Source organism: Perca flavescens, chromosome 4 (genome assembly GCF_004354835.1).
Source record: "Perca flavescens isolate YP-PL-M2 chromosome 4, PFLA_1.0, whole genome shotgun sequence".
NCBI classification, from domain to species: domain Eukaryota; kingdom Metazoa; phylum Chordata; class Actinopteri; order Perciformes; family Percidae; genus Perca; species Perca flavescens.
The window spans coordinates 18312071-18333918 of NC_041334.1; the positions used below are offsets into that span (position 1 = coordinate 18312071).

Here is a 21848-nt window from a genome sequence, read left to right on the forward strand (position 1 = left end):
CACGTGACTCTCTGCGATGGATTGCGTCGACGGCACGAGAATCCAGCAGCTGTGCTCTGGGTCTCAAACTGTAGTGTAAACAACCAGCTCTCATGAATATATAGGCTATATAAACAGTACAGGCCAAAAGTTTGGACACACCTTCTCATTCAATGTGTTTCCTTTATTTTCATGACTATTTACATTGTAGATTCTCACTGAAGGCATCAAAACTATGAATGAACACATATGGAATTATGTACTTAACAAAAAAGTGTGAAATAACTGAAAACATGTCTTATATTTTAGATTCCTCAAAGTAGCCACCCTTTGCTTTTTTTGATAACTCTGCAAACCCTTGGTGTTCTCTGAATGAGCTTCATGAGGTAGTCACCTGAAATGGTTTTCACTTCACAGGTGTGGTTAATTAATGGAATTTTTTCCCTTATTAATAAAAAAGCAAAGGGTGGCTACTTTGAAGAATCTAAAATATAAGACATTTTCAGTTATTTCACACTTTTTTAAGTACATAATTCCATATGTGTTCATTCATAGTTTTGATGCCTTCAGTGAGAATCTACAATTTAAATTGTCAAGAAAATAAAAAGGAAACGCATTGAATGAGAAGGTGTGTCCAAACTTTTGGCCTGTACTGTATATAAAATTATATTTAGTTTATAAATGGATATGTAGCCTTTGTATCATGATATTTAACATTTTTTAACATTGATCAAGTAAAGTTAGTTGTGAGATCTATAGACAGGTGTTTTATTTTGTTGATCTTTACTTCATCACATATTCCTAATATCAGGTCAATCAGAGAAAACACAAAACATGTTGAAGTAGTTCTATTTCTTTATTTCATACTTCATGTCAAGATATCTTTTTCATATGAAGTTATGCCTCATAACAAAAGAACGTGTTTAAAGAACAAAGAAAATTGTGGCTCACAAAATAAAGGCATTCTCTCATAATATTCTTTACAAAGTCATCTTACAACGAACGAAAAACAAGAACAATGTCTCAGTCGTAACAGCAGACTACAATAAACTTTTGACTTGAACCTAACTGCGACAAAAGAAAAACAGAATGATCTGTGCATACAAATACAGTTTTGCTCCTGAGATTCTCCGTGGGACAGAGTCGCTGCTCTAAAACTTCACCGAAGCAACGTAAGCAACCAGTGAGTATTTTCTCCCTTTAGATAATTTCAAATTAAGTAAAACAGATTTAATTGTCACCCCTTATCTCTCCTTTTGTTAAAAAACTGTACTTGAAAAGCTGTCCGATGCAAATATTGCAATGGTGTAAGATTTGGAGCAACATCCGATCCCGCCATACACACAAACTGGTGACGCAAACAAGTGCCAAAATGAAACCGCAACCACAATAAAGTCTTAACTTCATCTTCTGCCTTCCTTCCTTCTTCCTGCGCTTACTTCATCCAATCACCATCACCTTTCTCTCAGTTCTTTGAAGATGACTGATGATCAGAAATTTAAAATAGTGACCAGAGTCATTATAAAAGTACATATGATGTGGGGTTAGTGTATAATTATCTCTGATTCACAAGGACATTTACAGGCAATGACGACTCTCTCTTTAGCGACTAAAAACTTTGGTGATGCAGAAACGGCTTGTGATACCTGAACACTTCACTTTAATATTGCTTTGACAAAAGTTATCATATGCTGTACAATATTCACTGACGGCACAACCGTTTGACACACGCATTCACACATGAAAAACCTGACAAGAAGTTGGCGAGCAGATATTTATGTATACAGGAGGAGGAGCTGCAGAGTCTACTGTCAGATTTTTCCTACAGGACGAAGACAGACGCTTTATGGCTGGTTCTATTACACTGTTTACATTTTCCACCACCACCTCCCTATCTTAAATCTATAGACATCAAAGTGAGAATATGGTTGTTTTTTTTTTTTTTTTTTTTTGGGGCGTTTTTTTTCTCATATGTCTCCCCTTTATAACTTCCTCCCCGCGGCCGGAGATACACTCAGATCAATCGTCAGTTTTTTTCAGCCCCTCGCAGATCCAAGATTTGGGGTTTTTGGACGACGACAGACACGTTTCCATCTGTTCGGGGAGATCTGTTCATCCAATAGATGCATTCGAGACGAGTCCTTCTGTTCTTTGCCAAAGCCAAAGTCCCAGTTGACATATCACTCAAACAGTCATCCATAATCTGTCCTTTTCTTTCTGCCAAAGAGTATGATGAAAAATCTGGTATCCTAACTTAACCCACAAATAGTTTCCTCTTGCTGCGGATTCAATTCTTCCCCAGTAAGAAAGAGGATAGGTGACACGTTCACCGCTGATGTCCTTCACCTCCTAGTGTCCGTTGGTCTCAGGGGCCGAGGCGGGGGTGGAAGGGGTGGAGGAGCGAGAAGCGACCAAAGCCTTCTCTCCCCCAGGACTGGAGACTGAAGAAACGCTGTCGGGGGCCTTGACCCCGACCAGACTGACAGGAGACACCCTGGCTGCTGCTGCTGCTGCTGCCCTGCTTGCGGTGATGGCGGAAACTGGTTTGGGTTGAGCCTGGAGTCCTGGGCTGCAGATGAGGTGATGCCTCTCCCAGTCTTTGTGCTGGCAGAAGGAGCCGCAGTAGCGAGCGGCATTGCAGCCGCTGCACGTCTCGCTAGCTTTGCGGCCACAATTCCAGCAACACTGAGGAAGAAAGGAGAGACGACTAAGTTTTCACAGGAATGTACGGAGAGGAAAGAAGTGTCTCACATGCAGATTTGTGTTCTCGCATAGGTAAGCCTCTTCCAAAGTAAGAGCGGAAACCGAACATTTGCCAATTTACAAATCAGCCACATATGGAGCAACGCTGCTGTTATAAAGTTGTGTTCCTTGCCACCTGATTTATTTGAAATGCTCCACTATGTCTTTGTCCGTCTGCTGTTGGGCAAATGGCGAACAGTGGAGTTTTAGAGCTTTTTAACACACAACACTGATAAGAGCAATGGGAGTGAACCAAAACAGTGAACTGCAAGATGCTGTATAGTTCCATAAAGCTGAGTCGGACAGCAGGTGATAATTATGTCACTTGGATGTAGTCATCTGTATGTATGACTGTGTACATCTAGGCTAATTATAAGATACATGTAAAAACAAATCATGTATGCAGAATCACTCTTTTTAATGCAGCACTATGACCGCAGGATACTGTAGAATCTCCACAATCTATAGCTCTGCTCACCTCACTGGAATCCTCCTGCTCATTGATGACCATGATGGCATCCTCTTGAGCCTTCTTCTTCGCATCAGCCAGAGTCTTTTCCATTTTAGCCCTCTCAGAAGCAATCATTTCAAAAGCCTTCTGCTCAGCCTCTGCTACTGCCTTCTGAACCTCATCCATGGCCTGGCGCTTCACCTCATTCACCGCTTCTTCTATATATCAGGGGAGACAAGTGTTCTAAGTTTAAACTCTGCACAATCGCATCAATCAAAAACAGACCACGGATCAGCAGTTTCATGTTATGTGGGTTCCAAACATTTACGTCATCTATTTTTCTCTGTAATCCTGATTATTGCTTGAATAAAATGCATTATGATCACCTTTTTTATTTAACTAAATATATAAGCTTCTTTTTTTTTTGTCAATAACACATCAATGATTTAAATTTTAAAATTTGATGGTGATCTTACCAGCTTTCCTCCAGATCTCATCTGTAACGTATGCTGAGCCTGGCCGTGGAGCAAAGTCGCGCTGGGAGTCTGCGGGAAAGCAGAGACAGAAGGGATTAGCACCTGCCTCAGCTTAGAAAGATATTAAGATGATTAATTGTAAAAATACTGGCTGACTTTGTGACTGACAGCTCAATCAAGGTAACAGGTGCTTACACAGATGCAGACAGTGGTATCTTCATCATGCAGTCTTTTTATTTTATCCTTGATGCAAACAAGTCTGCATATCTAGGCCACACGACCAATGTAATTGTTGTTTATCAGAGTCTTGGACTGATCTGAGATCTGACAGCTTTAGAAACGAATGCGTCTGGCTTGGAGGGAATTGCGGACCAACAAGCTGTGTCAACATTCTGTCTGTCCCTCAAATTTCTCTCTCTCTTCTGCATCTCCATTCATTTCTGTGTCTCTACCGGGCTCTGCCTCTCCAACACAGCCACCTGGCTCATTGCCTCGTTCCCCATCTCTTATATCCTCCATCTCACCATTGCTTTCTCTCTTTTCCTTCATTTATATCCTCTCTCTTCAACCAGGCCTGCAGTGCATACACCCTCCCTGCCGCCATTTCCACCCCCACTACAGTTTTCCTCCGCCCGAGCCCAGGCAGGCAGGCTGGCTTCCCGGCTGGGGGCCCAGATGGTGCTCAGGCGAGTCAGCCAGCTCTGGGTCTCTGAGCCTGCAGGACGGCAGGACGGCCCTTCTGTGGCCGATATGGCCGAGGCAAGTCCTGGCACCTGTCTGTGACTATGGACCAGCAGGGGGAAGGCAAGGCTGGCACTGGGAAAGAACCGTGCCAGTACACAGCAGACTCGGGAACTAACTGTGGAGGACTCACTAACACTGTGACTTGGCTGCAGTTCTTTAAATAACCACCAGACGGCATAAAGAGCATGAAATAGAAGAAAGGCTGTAATGGTTGGTGTTTAGACCTTTCAGCATCATGGTCAGTAAGTACACCTCCAAATTTTCAGATCAACATATATCATATTATAAAAAATAAAAATCACTCAGCATTTAAGTTCAGGTTTTGCAACAAAATTTAAGACTTTCAATGTTGTTGAGTGTGCATTGCCAATAGTTTTTTTTTTTTCTGCCAAGATATGTCTGTTTTTCCAGGATCTGAGACTGATGCTTGTCTATGATGTTCCTTTATATTTACCATAATAGGCTCAATCACCCAAATAAGCATCCAAATCAGTGCCCAGCATACAAAACTTAAATCATGGAGGAAATTGTGTGAAGTTCTCAAAACTTGGGCAAATAAAACTGCATGGTAATGATTTTTTTTTTTCATTTGGGTGGAACTGATCCCTTATGCATAACAACTAACTTATTTCCATTGGTTTGGCTTCATCGTGGGGTTCATGAAGCAATCTTCTTTTGTGGACAACAATAGGCGCCAATCACACCCGACACGACAACAGAGTTATTGGTTTCTGCGGCATACCAACATAATTGAATTGAAAAATAGCGGTACCCACCCGACTCTGCAGAGTGGGGGCTGTGTGTCTTTGAGAAGGGAGCCGAGCCTGAGCCGCCTTTGCGAGGGTCCTCCTGCTCGCTCGAACGCCGTCTCCAGTAGTTGAGCTCTTCGCGATCTGACTCCTGGCATCGTCTGAGCACGCTCACTGACCTCCGTGTCTTTTCCACCATGTCCACAATGCAGTTCAGCACCTAGAGGATGAAGGACACACAATATGTTACTGACTTGAGTGTGCTTTAAGGCTATTTATGAAATAAGTAAAATTAAATCATAAAATGTAAAATAATTTGAGGCCAGTATGTATTATATATTAATTCCCCACTTCAATGTATAACATCCAGATGTGCTAGAGATGTGTCATTGCTTTCATGCTGTAAGAAGTTAAAAAATCTTTAGTGTAGGACCCCAGTAAGACAAATTACATTTTACATTCTTTCTATATCACTAGTCATTAGCAGTAGTGGTGCCTGTCTGCAAACTTACATGGTCCAGATGCCTCCATTCATCAGCCCACTCTCTGTCTGTCAGTCTGTGGTCCACCGGCTCCTCGCGGTAGCCTCCGTTAGTGCCTGATTAAAACACACAGAAGACAGACCACAGGCCAACGTGATTAACATTCTTTTTAATGTAGCGAAGCCACAAGTGACAGTAAGTGAGTGAAAGGTTTGTGTGTGTCTGATGACAAAACAAACTCCTTGATTTTAGATACAGCAGCTTCAGTATTTCACCACAAGATATCTTGTGATGGTCATACATTGGAATTTCTTTTTTTTTTCACATAGCATAAGAGATGTGACTCTTACATCCAGAATTAAGAGTGGCAGCGATGAGGTAAAGTAAATTGGGAGCAAAAAATAAGAAACAAAAGATGCAGAGATTGACTGGTCGGATTGTGAGCGAGAAAGGTGGGGTGAACAAGAAAAGGAGAAGCCTGTGATACAAAACAGACTTCCAGCACCCAGAGCCTGCACACATCTGGAAGTCAGCTGTCAACCACACACAAAAAAACGTCTCCCTTAGCACCTCCCCTCCTGGAGCTCACAGCATTCCAGTAGGGAGACACTCAGGCTGAGTGGAGTGGCTCCACTTCTAAACACAACCAGCCGGTCTGACACTCACTGTGGACCATTACGCACACACACACACACACACACACACACACACACACACACACACCATGACTTAAGCAATATCTAATTGTACATTTAACAGCAATAATACTTTGCACACACACAAGCTTGTGCTCCAGCAGAGCCCCAAAACATCCTGATACATGTCCATACACAGACACACACTGACTACAAAGACATAGCAAACCACAATCTTTTAAAACTGAGTAACGAACAGCCAACAAGAGGCCACATGCACACTAGGCCTGCTGAAAAAATAATAATCACACACACACACACACACACACACACACACACACACCCAAACTTTCCCCTCAACCTCTTCTCCACTCCTGGTTCTCATCAGTGTTCATCAGTTCAAAGCCACAAGTGTGTGACTGATGTGTTTATGTGTGTGTGTGTGTGTGTGTGTGTGTGTGTGTGTGTGTGTGTGTGTGTGTGTGTGTGTGTGTGTTTTAAGTGGCGGCAGGCGGGCGGGAGGCTGTCAGACAAGGGACTAAGGCCTCGTAAACACAGCACCTCTCCCATGAACATATCAAGGTGTGTTTCTGTGTGTGTGTGTGTGTGTGTGTGTGTGTGTGTGTGTGTGTGTGTGTGTGTGTGTGTGTGTGTGTGTGTGTCTGTGAGCTACTGCTGTTTCCACTGCTTGCTGACAAGCCCCAAATGGAGGGTAGATATACACCAGAGTAGATCTAACCCTCCCTGCCTGGACAGTATGGCTCTGTTTATACACACATGTGGACTCCAGCGATATATACGGGGAAGGCTACACAAACACACAGACCACCCGTTATCGCTGTGTCTGTTTTCATGAAAGCAAAATCTTAGTTACAGTTTTTTTCGATTGCTAAACGACAGTGGGCACAACTGGAGTCACATGTGCAAAACTCACGCACTACCTACAGTCACCTGAGCTAAACAGTTCACATCACTTGCAAAACTCATTCAAAGCAACACAACTCTTAACACACGTCTCAAACACTATGCACAGGCCTCACTGAGATAACACACACCGTCACTCAGAACACACTGAGGGTAAAAACACTAGCGTCAAACACCAATACAGAAATTACAAACTTTCTCATCTTTACAGTTTGAACAATTTGAGTGACTTGACACTACTCAACAGTTTATTTAAGGAAAAATATAGATTGTATAGCATACCAATTTTTACATAAGGTAAACAAGAAGGAATGAAAATTAGCAGTTTTCTTCAATAAAGTATTTTGTCTGTAGTAATTTATGGAATTACTGGGGGAAAAAAACTAAAGGTACATAACAGTACCAACAAATAGTGTGACTATTCCTGCCTCTCTCCAGCATCATGTGGCAAGTTTTCTTCATCACACTGGATGTCTGCATCATCTCTAAATAAAAATCAATGTGGTGTCCTTTTGCTTTCACCGCCATTACTTTCTGAAAAACAGTAAGAACGCAGTTTTACTATTGTAAAGATATAGTGTTTTTCACTTTTTTTATAGCTGTGTACATAACCTCAGACTTCTTACCTGGACATGTTGGTATCTTTGCTCTTTTACCTGGTTCTCTCAAACAGTACAGTGTAGAATTGTTTCATTCTTATTTGGTGTTTGTATACAAAAAAAGGCTTTCTGAGCTTTCTCTGTGTATATACCATATATGTTCACTAACTAGTCTAAAATAAGCCACTTGCTTAGGCTTTCAGCTAAAATTGCAATCAGCAGTGTTTGATAGGCACCAGACTGAAATCTATTCTGTTTTGAATGTGTGGTTAACAGTTTTGACAGCAGTGTGTTAGCATTTGAACAAAGTTCTGTAAATCTACAGTGTTGTGCACATTGTGGTTAAAGTCATGGGATAAGTGTGTAGAGTTTTGGAAACTGTGTTCAAGCAATGAAAAACGAACTAAAGTTTGGTCCACATGAACTGCTGCTGTGCAGACTGTAGTTAGAGTTTTGCACATGTGACTCCAGTTGTGCCCACTGTCGTTTAGCAATCGAAAAAAAATGTAATGAGCCACTTGCATTCACAATGCTGCAAAAAAACATAAAAAAAAAAAAAAAAAAGTAATGGTATTTAAATAATTTACAGGAATGTTATTTCTTGAATAATCAAAGTTTACGTTATTAAATAACTGGTTAAATGTCCACAAGGATGTATGGTAGCCTATATCTATCATTTATTACTGCCACAAAATGAGGAGGAAAAATTGTTCTAAACTGAACTTTTTTCACTACCAGCAGCCATGACTGAGATTGAGACTTAACTTCTTTTCAGGAATAAATAAAATGTCAGTAGTCATTAACTCTAAATGTTAAGAAAAAAAATGACTCCAAAAAAAAACAAAACGTAATAAACATCACGTACCAGGGAGTCTGGGCCTGTCTTTGAGCTCGCGGATCTCCAACATGCGTTGGCTGTGCTCGCGGTGTAGGATGTGTGGCGTTGCGATGTCATCTAGGGCATAGTGCTGCAAGGGTGGAGGGGTCGGGTGAAGCTGGGCGCTGAGGGGCAGCGGGTGGGCCGGGCTGTGTCGGGGAGCAGGGCTAATGGTGCAAATTCGTTTTGCGGCGGGCTCCATGGCTGCGGGTGGACGTTCATGGAAACCATTCTCTTTAGCTCTGAAGGAGAGACAGCAGTTAAAAACTGTACAGAAGGATGAAGGCTGTATGTGTATCATTCCACCATGGTATACTTTAATCTAACCTGTTGGGGCTGTGTCTCTTGGTAACAGCCTCCGGAGGCTCCATCAGCAGCTCAGAGGAGTCTGGCGAGGAGGCCATGGTAGTGCTCAGCAGGAGATGCTCATGCTGGGACAGGTACTGGGCCGGGGTCTGCTTGGCTGCCCGTGCACAGTGGAGTAGCTCCCTCTGCAGAAGGGGAAGGTTTGCCTGGCAAGAAGTAAATCAACTGGTGAGGTTTCATTCTAATTTGCAAGACTTTAGACGGAGAGACTGGGAAGAGGAACGTTTTGAAATCGGCCTATTTTTCATAAGACGTAGCATTCCTGTTGAAATGTCTGTTCAGTCACATATCAGTCTACATGCTCCACGCTGAAAATGGCAAGACCTGCTGGGTTCTTTTGGGGAATGATTGTAAATATTTATAAAGAATACGTTTAGGGCATTTACTATCTAACTGGGACGTTGGTACGAGCAAATTTGGTTTCACGTTACTGTATTGTGTGAACAGTTAACTTCATCTAATATTGTATGTGGCGCTCTCTTTTGCGGGGTGCAAATGTTCCACCAAAAGAAGTTCATTCCCAAGACTATTTTGCAGAGCTTTTTTTCCTCCTATCCTAGAATGTATGCATGGTGTTGCCAGACATTACTTCACAGCGCTGTGGAGATAGGTCTGGCAATGCGAGACTAGTCATACCTCACATACTTATTTAAAGGCAGATAGAGACATAAAATTATTAAAGTAGTGGAGGGGAGTTCTGAAGCAAGCAGACCAGAACTGTCCTATACAGACATAGACATAGTGTACATACATATGCCTCCTGGGGACGATGCCTTAGTGGGAGTAAGGGGGTTTTAAGGTGGGGGATGGGGGGGGAGCATTGACTCCTTGAGGTCTGGCTTTAAGGCTCAATTTGGGTCTGGGTGTTGTTCTGTGGCTGCCTCCATGGTGGCTGTGGCTTCCCTTGCTAAGCTGCTGCTGAAGTTGGTTACTAAGCGCAATACTTTGGTCACAAATGTATTATACTGATGATACAGAGGCTTAAGAACTTAGAAACATTTCATAACAAATGATACACAGACTACACTTCTCCCTCTCTTTTATTTATTTATCTATCTATGTCTGTGTCCGTCCTATCTTTCCATCTCGCTTTTGTTCCATTCATTTCCCTAATTAGGAACAGACTCTGGTGTGTTTGCAATTACGCCGCTTCCTCACTCCCTCATTCTCCGTCTTCTTGAGCAACCAACTAAATTACCATATCGTTCTCATTTTGTGAGTCTGCCCTCCTCCTAGAATATCAGCCATTATCTTTCTGTAAACCTAGTGCCCCTTTCTCCTCTAATCTGACCCGGCCTGCTCGGTCTTCACCAGCTACAGCATTTCTCCCTACAGGAGTACCTTCTTCACAACGATGCTGATACCTCTGCTTTATGGTCTACTCTGTGTAACACCCCTGCTGTCTCTTTAGCCCGTCTCCCATGCTCCTTTGCCTCCCTTCTTTCCCTGGGGCCCTGGCCAGCGGACACATGTGCTGTGTGTCAGTTGAGCAGAGGGCTCTCTGAGGTTCAGCGGGGCGGATGCTAGATTGGCGGCGCCATGGCAGCTGAATGCTCTTTTAACGGGACAGCGGCTCCATATGGCACACTGAAACCCATAAAAAGGGAAGGGAACACTTTATAGGCATGTTTCACACTTCCGATTTCCCACTTTTCCCTCTCTCCTCCTCACCCACCTCTCTCTCTTTTCCACTTCCTCACCCGCTGACTTTGTCCCATCTGTCTATTTCTCCCCCACTCGTTCTTTTCTCTTTAAGACAGACTACTCTCAAGGAGTTGGAATTAAGTTGTGGGGACCCCACCCCCTCGTAATAAATTAGTAGAAGGAGGGGAACAGAGGTTTCTTGTCTCAGCGCTCTCAGGCAGACAGATGGAGCGGCTCCAAAAGGTGAGTAAGAGGTAAGTGTGGAAAAGGAGCAGATTTTGACTGCTTGAAGTTACAGCGGTACAACTGACTTGAAGATTTATGGGCTGCTTTACCGAGGGGAGCTCCTAAAATGTATACTCTTGCAGACTCCCCTGGTTACAAAGGGGCTCGAGAGGCTGTTTAACACACACATTCATCTGTTGCTTGTCAAGTCAACACGCAAATCTTGATAGGTACTTTGAACTGCAGAGAAGCCGTTTATTCAATTAGAAAACCTACACAGACGCCTATTTATAGACTACTGCGTTGTGTCCTGGAAACACAGTAATAAAGTGTAATTAATTAATTAATTACTTTTCCATCATGACTCACAAGCTCTGATGTGATTGCCCATAGATTATTCAGATCATACTGAAAGAAGGTTATGTTGGCGTCAAGGACTTTCTCTTTATCTCTTTTGTTATTCTACCATTAATAATGCGGCATTAGTTGACAACCTCAGCCAGGAGAAGTGAAGGTGTTTTTCTTAGAAGGGCTACAGGCTAACCATAGGGTGAAAGGTTTAAAACTTAAACTGAGAGGGGGGGGAAGAAAAATACTGCTGCAAAGAAAAAAGGAAGTAGTCCAACGGAATAATGCAAAGCAAATATGGGAAGATGGAGGGGAGGCTGGAGATGTGTTTACCTTGAGAAAAGGAATAACAAAGGGCCGTAAAGGAAAGTTGGTGGCCTCCTGAAGCCGTGAATGGAACTCCTCAATGGTAACTGTCGAATTCTAGGAGACAGGGATGGTGAAGTTTAAAAAAAAAAAGTCATAATGCCAGATACATTTTCTACAAAAATTATCTTTTACACAAGAACTTACCACGAGGGCCAGAACCAGGCTTCGAACGCTGTCTCCAATCTCAGGAGAGATGTCGTTGCCAAACTGCTGCAGCGTGGTCAGGAAACGTTTCAGCTTGCTCAGCTGGCGAGCCCCACAGGTGGCCGGCAGCTGCTGGTTGGCCAGCGATGAGGAAGAGGAAGAGGACGGTCCGTTGCTGTAACGCTGCGGTGGAGATGGCACTGCATTCAGGGTTGGTGGGGAATGATGATTCCCATTGGTCACTGGGGAGGAAAGGTGAGATCAAGAGGGGGAGAAATTTAAATAATAAAGTGGACGATGCCATTTGCAAAAAACACAAGCTAGAAATTTAGCTCATGAGAATTCAAACTTTTGGGTGGAAATGACAAGAGAAGTAATGCCACAGGCTTGCTAGGGGATAGAATCATAGAAACTCTGCACAACAAAGAATTCAAGAATGACCCTTACATGCTGTGGTGGAAAAGGAGGCCGGGCGAGGGCCGCTGGGGTTGACAGAAGGCAGGGGTGGCATAGTGGAGCTGGCGCTGCTGCTGGGGGCTGATCTGGAATGAGTCTTAGCATCCACAGGAGAACCGGGCATGGCAGGGGTCTTCTTCTCTCTACTGTCTGCAAAGAGAGAGAGAGAAAGAAAGAGAGAGAGAGAGATCAGCTGTGGGTCAAAAAACAGAACCCTTTTAAAAATGTTGTCACATTGTACCATTTTCTCTATATTTTCTCTATATTAAATGAACAGCGCACGCACAAATGTACAAAACAAGTTTAAAAAGATAACCATTTTCTTTAAAACTGAAGGAATTTAACTCACTAACGCACCCACATGAGAAATAAACAAGCAAATAAAAAGACCACTTTTGCTTTTCCTATCAGCTCAATAGTTTGAATCAATGCGAAAGCTTCTGGTCTACAGCCACAAAAGAAAACAAAAATGCACCCCCCCACCCCCTACCCTCCAGCCCACTTCACTTCACACAACGCATACTGCCAGGGCATCAACCACCCTCTCTCCTCCCATCAAAGAGCCAGATGTCTAAAGTTTAGCCCCTCACTCCCAACTATTCAGATCAACAACAGAAGAAATGCTGAAGAAGCCTATTGTGTGGGAGAAGAATGCCCCCTCATTGAGCTCCCCAGCAAATGGGGGGAAGAGAAAAAAGAGACCGAGAGAGAAAGGGATGGGGTTATTTCACGCTTTACTAACACGATCGGCAAAGCTTTTGAATGTTAAACGCAACTTCTCAATATGCTATTGCCGCTGAATGAGACCACCAGATAAGTGGTATGGAGAAAGTGAAATGAGGGTGTGGCGGTGGGGAGATGTGGGATCAGAAGCCGTCTTTGTATCCTGGAGATCCATGAAGGCCGGGTCCCGTCTCCATTTAGAGTGGATCAGACTTTTCTAACTGCTTCAAGAATAGACGATTAATAGACAAGCATGGTCTCATAGGTCATGGGTCAGCAGAGAGCAGCTTTTTAAATGTGGTTTCATGGTTTTAGGGCTTTGGCTTCAATGGCATCCTTTATATCTTTTTCACAGCTATGAACTCTGCATGGCCATGAGCCACAGGGTCCCAGTTTATAAAGGCTTACGTTGGAAGGTTTAAGCTGTCAGTAGGTAACTTATGAGAACTCAAAAGGAGAAATTACACCCACTGAATGAATAAAAAAGGATTTTAGATTTTGTGAGTGCAAAAAAAAAAAAAAAAAAAAACATACAAAAAGCAATGCATTAAGAATTCTGAAAAAAAAATTAAATTACAATAGCATGAGATATATATATATATATATATATATATATATATATATATATATATATATATATATATATATATATATATATATATATATAAAAGCATGCACACATAAAAATAGCCTTAGTCTTGCTTCCCTTTAAAAGAGTCAATCCATCTGCAAACTTTCTCAATCTGCCCTATGCAACTTATCTCTCATATGTGCAACTCATTATACAGCATTGAATGTTCCTTCTTTTGCAGTCCTCTCTTCCTCTGTCTCTTTCCCTCTTATTCTTTCTCAGCCCTGTGGCCTGCCTGCCATCGCTCCACCTGTTCACCAACATAGGGGGCAGGAAGGAGGGATCTATGCAGACATTTGGACTGTCGTACCCACCACTTGCACAGCCTGCCAGTGCACCGCAGGAGGCAGCCTGCAGCACGCACACACGCACACACGCGCACACACACACACACACACACACACACCATTTCCAAAACTCTGCACACTCCATCCGTATGGCCAGGAAATTAGACTGACATCTCAATAACAGAATCAACGGGGCATATGTCAAGATTGCTATCATGTAAACAACTTCATATGTACACATGGGTAGAATTTGGTCAGCTTGTGCTATACAGCATGCAGCATTCACAAGTTGACATGTTAACACATCAACAGTTCTCCAGTGGTAGTGAACAGTAGTTTTTCGTCCAAATTGATCATCCTTGTATAAGCTTCTTGTAGGCCAATTGTGTTTGACAGATCCACGTGATGCCATAGAACATAAACATGCACAACAAATACAAATTTATCGTACATATGTCTTATTGTGCATCCCATGTCAGTATAGAACTGAGAAATTAGGTTACAGCTGCGTCGTGATTCTTAAGACATGGCAGGCTCTGCTGTGCCAGAGGTAATCACCAAAACAGGAGACATCAGGTGTGTGTGCATGTAGTGCTGACAGCCCATAGAGAATTGCCTCTGCTTGTCAGTTAGACAGTGTGCATTGCTGGATGACTTCATCTGGCTTGCGAGCACCTGAGTTCATCGTATATAGTCACAGGACTGTCAGAGGAGGCAGCTGTTAAACAGCAGCCACACACACACACACACACACACACACACACACACACACACACAGTACAAAGTGGTCTAATGTTAACTCAGGTGAATGTTGGCTTAGGAGGAGGATGTGGGGCATTTGTCTGGCCTAAATGTCACCTGCCATCTTTGCTCTAATGGAACAAAGGCTAGGTACACAAAGCTCCTCATTACACAAAAAGGATTACATGGAAGTGCCACGATGCATAGAGACAACCTTTGAAGCAAAGGGGATAACACTGTGAGCAGACCAATGCATTCTGAATATAAAGCTGGGAACCAGAAGGCTTCATGTACTCACTCTAATATTTTTTATAAATTCTTCTCACCGTTCTGTGCTGCTGTTCTTCCTATTGCGTTTTCTCATCTTTTCTCAAACAGATGATATACAGGTCTACATATAAAATTGTATAATCTTGTAAATTACTTGAGCTTACTTATTTGCTTTCTACAACAGTTGTTATTGCACAGATGGAAAACTATAGTGTGCATCTGTGGCGATGGCTGTTGCTAGCCAGGTGTTCCTTGTTTGTTCAGCTTCAGGTGACGCTCGTCTGCATTAAAACATTCAATTGGCTTTAATTGCCTCTACAGGTGATGATTTAGAATGAGGCTCAGGAAGAGACCGAGAGCGATCAGAGAGAGAGAGAGAGAGAGAGAGACAGAAGAGGGATATTCCCGCTGAGCCACTGCTGTGACTGAAGGCAATCCATTAAATAATGAAATTGGAAACGACGAGACAAATAAATTGCAGAGAACATTCATTAACCACCTTACGTGACGTGAGGATGGATAACCTACTTTGAGTCAGTAAAAATAAATTACACTTAATGTGATGTATACATGAATGTGTTTGGTGTTAGGGTTTATTAAGCTCATGGTTTAACTCTGAAGTTTCAACTCTGTGGCAGCTGTGAGTCACAATGCATGTGTATGCATGTGTGTCTGTGTGTGTGTGTGTATGTGTGTGTGTGTGTGTGTGGTGATGTAGGATTGTGTGTGTGTTTATCGTGCCATTCTGCTATCTCTGTCCTGTCATTGTAGATGAGGTGAGAGAAGATGTAACACAGGCCTGACTAATTTATCATGCAGCAAAAAGACAATTCAGAGCATGTGCAATGCTACAACTATGCGGGCCCAGAAATAAAATTTAAAAAAACACCCACAGACACACACATTGTACTCTTTGTGTCAAGAAATTAAACTTAATAAACTCTCTAATTCAAATGTTTAATAAAATGTTGGTGTAGCATTTTCCTGTCAACCATCACCCCCACACTCACACCATTTGAAACAAAAAACAATCCCTAATTTTAAACATCAGCAATGAAAACAACATCTTAACTAAAACAGCAGAGAGGAGACCAAAATTAGATTTGAAAATGAACTAGGGGGAATAATAACAATAGAACAAACCCCAGAGTAAACAGAAAGAATAGTGAGCCATATAAGGAGTGGAAAAAAGTGATAAAGTGAAATAGATAAAGAAAAAAATTAGGAATTGTCTTGAAGCTCAGGGCAAAACAAGGACAAGCTAACAGCTCCCTTAGCACCCATGCAACTGATGGGCATTTCTCTCTCCTCCTCCTCCTGTACCATATGGATTTAATCGGCCAAAAGCTGGCCAGCTGGGACCTACAACAGTCACCTGTGAGGGAGGGGGAGGGGGTGCAGAAGGGACTGCTGGAGCCTTCTCCGCTAAGCCAAGGCAGCCCCTCCTCCACACACACACACACACACACACACACAAACACATTTCTGCCTTCCCTCCAAGGAGTGGAGGAGGACATGGAGGGGAGGGGGGGGGGAGGGGGAGGCACGAGGCGGCTGAATGCAGCGAGTGGACTTAAATGCCGGGGAGACAAAGGCTGCACCTGGTCCCCGTCCGTCCACGCACACCACCACAATACAGCACACATCTGTTCCTCTATCCTGCGCTCCCTCCTGACCTCCACCCACACACAAACACACACACACACACACACACAGCAAAGACAAGGGCGCATGCACCTAACCCTTACACAACCACATCCACTTATAAAACAGATAATTTGACAGGGCATGGTATCTCTGTGTCAGGTTGTTGTTATAGCATCATATCGAAACAACATGTTCAAGGACTATACAAGTATTTTAGAGGCTTTCGGTTTATGCATGGTGTCAAATGTTTATTTCAGTCAACTTAATTTATACTATTGCTCTCTTGGGACTGACACCTCCTTCAACAGTTGCCGTGATACAGTGCTTCACGTCTGTCTAAATGGTCATCTGATACCATATGCAAAATATTGGTTTACAATATAATGACACGCTACATGTCACAAATCTATGTTTATGCGGATCATTTAAAAAATACATCCATTGTTGCATTATTTTTAAATTAGGTTCTGTATTAAAGCCCTACTGAAGTTGCCTATGTATTATCACTGCAACACTTTTACTGACCATGCAGAAGTGTTAAACAAGCAACGACTTTAATAAGAAATTACTCTGCAAATTAGAGGCGCCATAGGTGGAGATGGAGGGATGCACGTAGGGAAAGGATGGGAGGGAGGGAATAACAAGGATAAAAAATACTGGTTTCATTTGGTTTCATCAGAAAGACAAGCCTGGTTGTCAGACTCAGAGCCAGGCTGTTTTTCTTGGCTCTCATTACCACCTCCCAGCCCCATAGACTACATATTTGGACAAAACCCAATGTCAACACTCCGCTCCTCACTCTGCTAGGGAGGGGAGAGATGGGGAAGTTGACAGTAAGGGGGGTAAGCGAGAGAAAGATGTATACAGGGAGAGAAAGGAGTGACATTTGGAGGAAGAAAAAAAGGGGGAAATAGAAATGTAATAGAGACATGTAGGTGAAGGAAGGGACATTGTGACTTTCATGCAGGCAGAAAAGTGTTTCTGAAGTGAACTCATCACATTTCCCTGTGACGATGAGAGAAGCCCTTGTATGACTTTGTCACTAAGTGAGAAACTACAATAAGCTGCAATCCAGCATGCCACATGGTGAAAAAAGGGAACCAGGGATGGAAATGTACTTAGTGGCAGAGCGAGAGAGAAAACTAAGGCAGACAGACGTCTTCCATAAAAAAAACTAAGAATCAGCCGTAAAAGAGGCACAGTGATGTGATGCTGGAAGCGGAGGCGGGAGAGGAGGTTTGGCAGCGGCTGCATAGCGAGAACGGACAGTGTCCACGTGTACATGAGGTCAGACCGCAGGGAGAATATACTGGATGGGATTTTAAGTTAGTGACTTTACACTCCAAAACACTACAGCCAAAGATAATGTGTCTTAAGTGTGTCATTGCTGGAGTTGGGAACTTTTTCAAACCCTGTCACCATATCAGCAGGAGCAACAGCACATAAGAATATTTGATTATTTCATGAAGAACTGCAACTATAACATAAACCTGTGGTGTTGATAAATTATTAAATAGACTCCAATGTCCCTATGTTGAAATTAAAGGATAAAAGGAAGAAAAGTAATAGCATAGTCTATGTCCCAGAACTAAAACAAATAATAAGCAGTGTAGAGTAAATGTAGTAAAATTTAATGTATTTGACATAGACCCACACACTCATGTGTAGCTGCATTCGTCCTCGGTCACAGGCTCCACTGTCACTGGGTCAAAGGGATGTGTGTTATCCAGTGGCACAAACTTTAAACACAGACGCACGCCTGCGTCACGCACAGCTGAGCCACAAGGGATAGAGCTGGAAGCGGATGTGTGTTGTGTGTGTGTGTGTGTGTGTGTGTGTGTGTGTGTGTGTGTGTGTGTGTGTGTGTGTTGGCCCCATTTACCAGGTGTTGGGTCTGTCATCGGCTTAGTGGAGAGAGGACAGTTATCCCTAAGTAACACACACACACACACACCTGTGAAATGGCCAGCCTGAGGCACGTGTACACACACCCACACAAATAACAACTGTGACATAACAGAGACAATTCAAATCTGTCAATCATGACATAGTACCACAAAAGCTGTGACTCTCTCACACCAGCTCCCCTTCTCCGAGGGCAAATAGATTATCTGCCTATCTGGTTACAAGCCTTCTCACCTCTCCATAACTAATTGGTTAGCCTGCCCATCAATCACCATGAGCCTCGTGTGAGTCTTTAAACCCAAGACTGCAAAGTGAAAAACAATCAGCTATATGGAAGCATGACTTTAAAGTATTAAAATGAAGTTCCATTGTCTGTATTCTCCCCCCCTTTAATTCTAAAGGTGAAACCAAATCATATGATGTCAGGACAGACTTATAAAGCCCCCCTGACACAGGGTAAATGTATATCATCATGTGTGTCTAGAGGATTAAGACTGGGTTAAAACCCAGACAATCAACTTAACCTGCAGCCAGGCAAAATACTGTTTTTCCTCAGCTCCGTACTTCGGCAGACATAGCATACGCAGACACACGCTCTGAACTAGTAAGTTACAGTAGTCCATAAAACAAATACGAGCTCTAGACATGAGAAAACAAAGCAACCATTAAGACCGGCCTGTTTCAGACCAGGTGTCAGAGGCCTCAACAGCCAAATGGCCTGGGCTCAGGTCCAACCAGATGTTGCTATCACCACGGGCCATGCTGAAGACATTTACACGTTTTTTTACGTCTTCTTGACCCAGACTGAGAGCGTTGGCGCAATGACTTTGAATTTAGGTTAATTTCAACATTTTAGGCATTTCACTGACATTTATGCAGAGAGACTTACAATGAACATGTAGGTAGAAGTTTCTTCCCATTCAGTTTTGAGACTTCAAAAACAGTATTTTGCCACACACTGCTTGATGTTTTCTGTCATGTCACAAGGTATATCAGGGTGTGCAATGCTGTTGCATTTCTCTGATCGGGCTTTCAGAAAAATTAATTGTGAGTCAATGTGAAACACACTGAAAGTGAGTCATCGTCACTGAGCACATAAGCAAAGCTCAGGAAAAACCACAAACAATTCTACTTACTTGTATTGTAGTAAAAAAAATACCTTGCCATTTTCTCCAAGCATTGGCTATACAGCTGATCTGTCACTTTCAGGTTTTTGGGGATGCAGTGAATCAAAGCTGAGCAGTAGGTAACGGCCCATAGAGTCCACAAAAAGAGCTCTGTGTGTAAGCTTAGCCCAGCTGTATAAAAGACCAGAGCTCAACAACCGCTGAGAGAGACAGATAAGTAAAACAAAGAAGCCAGCTGTTCTCAAAACAATGAGGAGAATGAGACGGAGATATAGCTGGGGAGGATGAGTGTATGTTTGTGAACGTGTGGGCAGAGACGTGTTTTAATTAGTGGTATCGTTTTGTGTGTGTATGTGTTTGAGCGCACATATGTTAAAGAACACTGTATTTGTGGTATATCTTTTGATAACATACACACTTCTTCTCGACCATGCGGTTGTTCCAACATAAAATGGTACTACGAAGTTTTTAGTCTCAGCCAGCCAAATGAAAAGAGTTGTCTCTCTTTTGTTTGTCATAATGCACCCATTTTCTTTCCACTTTCTCACAAGGAGAAAGAGGGAAAGGAATATGGAGAAAGAGAGAAAATAATGACTATCACAGACAATTCATGGAGAGACTGCACCACCCATTTCTTGTCCACCCACACACCTAACAACACAAGCACATTCATTTTTTTGTTGCTCTTGCACGTCCTCTTGAGTATCAACTCTTGCCTTTCGGGTTTTACTTTGTAAAAATGATAGTCTTTTCAGGAAAGTAACACAAGTTTAAATGCATCCTGTTGCGTTGGTTTTTTCACAGAGGCTCACAAAGCGCCACTATTCCTTCTGTGTATCTGTGCCTGCTTGATTAAACATGTTTGCTTACATGATATTTGTGATATTAACATTCAAATGGCTGAGCGTAATGTCGTAGAGTACCTAATACTGCCCTACACACTTATAAAAAGCACAATTTGTACCTGTTGACTGCAAATGTAGCTAAATACACAGATGTTTTTCCTCGGGTATCGGTGGACACAGCAATAACTAGAAAGCTTCAACAGATATTGAAGTTATACGTTCGGTAGCCGGAAAAACAACACCGGTGGGATGCTCACGTTGGACTGTGTGCGCTGGATGAGTAACATGTTAGCAGCTGTATTTTTGTGAGATTGTTTTGGACTTACTTTGTTTAGAAAAATGTTTACAGCAGCTTTCAGAGTTGACTTTAAACTTTTTAACTGTCTGCACCTGTGAAGAGCCCCTCGGTACTAGATCACAATTTTTGCGTTATATTCTACTGTATGTGATGTATTATTCTTGTATTCACGCAGACAATTCATTTCAATTTAGAACTTGAGACCTAGAATTGATTCGTTTGAAGAATTCAATTGAGGTCATTTTAAAGCCTTTAAAGTGTGTGCTGATACTCTCTCCTCTGAGACCACAACAGCCCAGTAAATAGAGTCCTTGACTTGGGTCACTGAGCGGGTCTCTCAGGCCAGCAAAGGGTCACTAGACCCCTGCAAGAGGCCTCTGACTCATGCACTTAGCACATGGAGAGGGGCTCCCATACAATTTCAATGGGGTTGCAATAGGGGATTTGGGGTTTTGGGAGTGGGCGCAGGTGGTTAGATGCTCATTGACACAGATATGCGTCTGCACACTCATAACACACACACAGAGCCATTTATTCTTTCAGGAGACGTTCCCCGTGATGAAACAATCTTTCACTGTGCTACTTGTAGTGACTTAGCTGTTTCTGTTGAGTAAATGACCCAACCCTTTCATGTCCACACACACACAAACACATAAGCGAGCACACATTCAAAACACACAACCTCTCATTGAACCCCTGGGGCCAGATATCACAGTCCTCACCACTGGAACTAATAGAGCACTTCCTGCATCAAACTCTTGAAGCAGCTGCTCTGTTCTGTGTGTATGTGCATGTGTGTGTTGAAAAAAAAAGAGGGGGGGGTATTCTGTGCATAAATTCTTCAGATAGTAGCATGGTGAGCAAGGGTCATGGTTTTTCTGTTTCTCCATTTATTACTACACTTTCAGAAGAAAATCTCACAGCTGGCAGGGAGGTCAAAAAGACAGGGGAAGAGTTACAAAGAGCTATAAGACAACCTTGTACTTCAGCAGACACAATGTCTACCAGACACCTGGTACACACACATTCACTTCCTTAGACTCAACTATACACATATCAAGTATGTGATCAAGAACTTCAAAGCCACATAAATCCAGGACAAAAACAGTAACTTACTGATACGAATGAATAGATGTGAGATAAAATGTCTTACTAAAATAAACA

General features: G+C 42.7%; 1 protein-coding gene across 5 annotated transcripts in view; it reads right to left on the bottom strand.

The window, feature by feature from the left end:
- Nucleotides 1–1937: 1937 nt before the first annotated feature.
- Nucleotides 1938–21848, bottom strand: part of cbfa2t2 (CBFA2/RUNX1 partner transcriptional co-repressor 2) — a 36194-nt gene continuing 16283 nt past the window's right edge. For 2 of the 5 annotated variants that reach the window (XM_028576513.1, XM_028576517.1), the window contains exons 2-11: nt 12202–12360; nt 11755–11996; nt 11575–11664; nt 8986–9170; nt 8647–8900; nt 5654–5739; nt 5169–5361; nt 3649–3717; nt 3200–3390; nt 1938–2664 (exon numbers count right to left, since the gene is read on the bottom strand). In XM_028576513.1, the coding sequence (XP_028432314.1) occupies nt 2329–2664; nt 3200–3390; nt 3649–3717; nt 5169–5361; nt 5654–5739; nt 8647–8900; nt 8986–9170; nt 11575–11664; nt 11755–11996; nt 12202–12360 (1805 nt within the window). In that variant the 3' untranslated portion in view covers nt 1938–2328. Of the gene's footprint in view, nt 2665–3199; nt 3391–3648; nt 3718–5168; nt 5362–5653; nt 5740–8646; nt 8901–8985; nt 9171–11574; nt 11665–11754; nt 11997–12201; nt 12361–14890; nt 15112–21848 lie in introns of those variants that run through there. The other 3 variants (XM_028576515.1, XM_028576516.1, XM_028576514.1) reach the window with 3 other exon arrangements.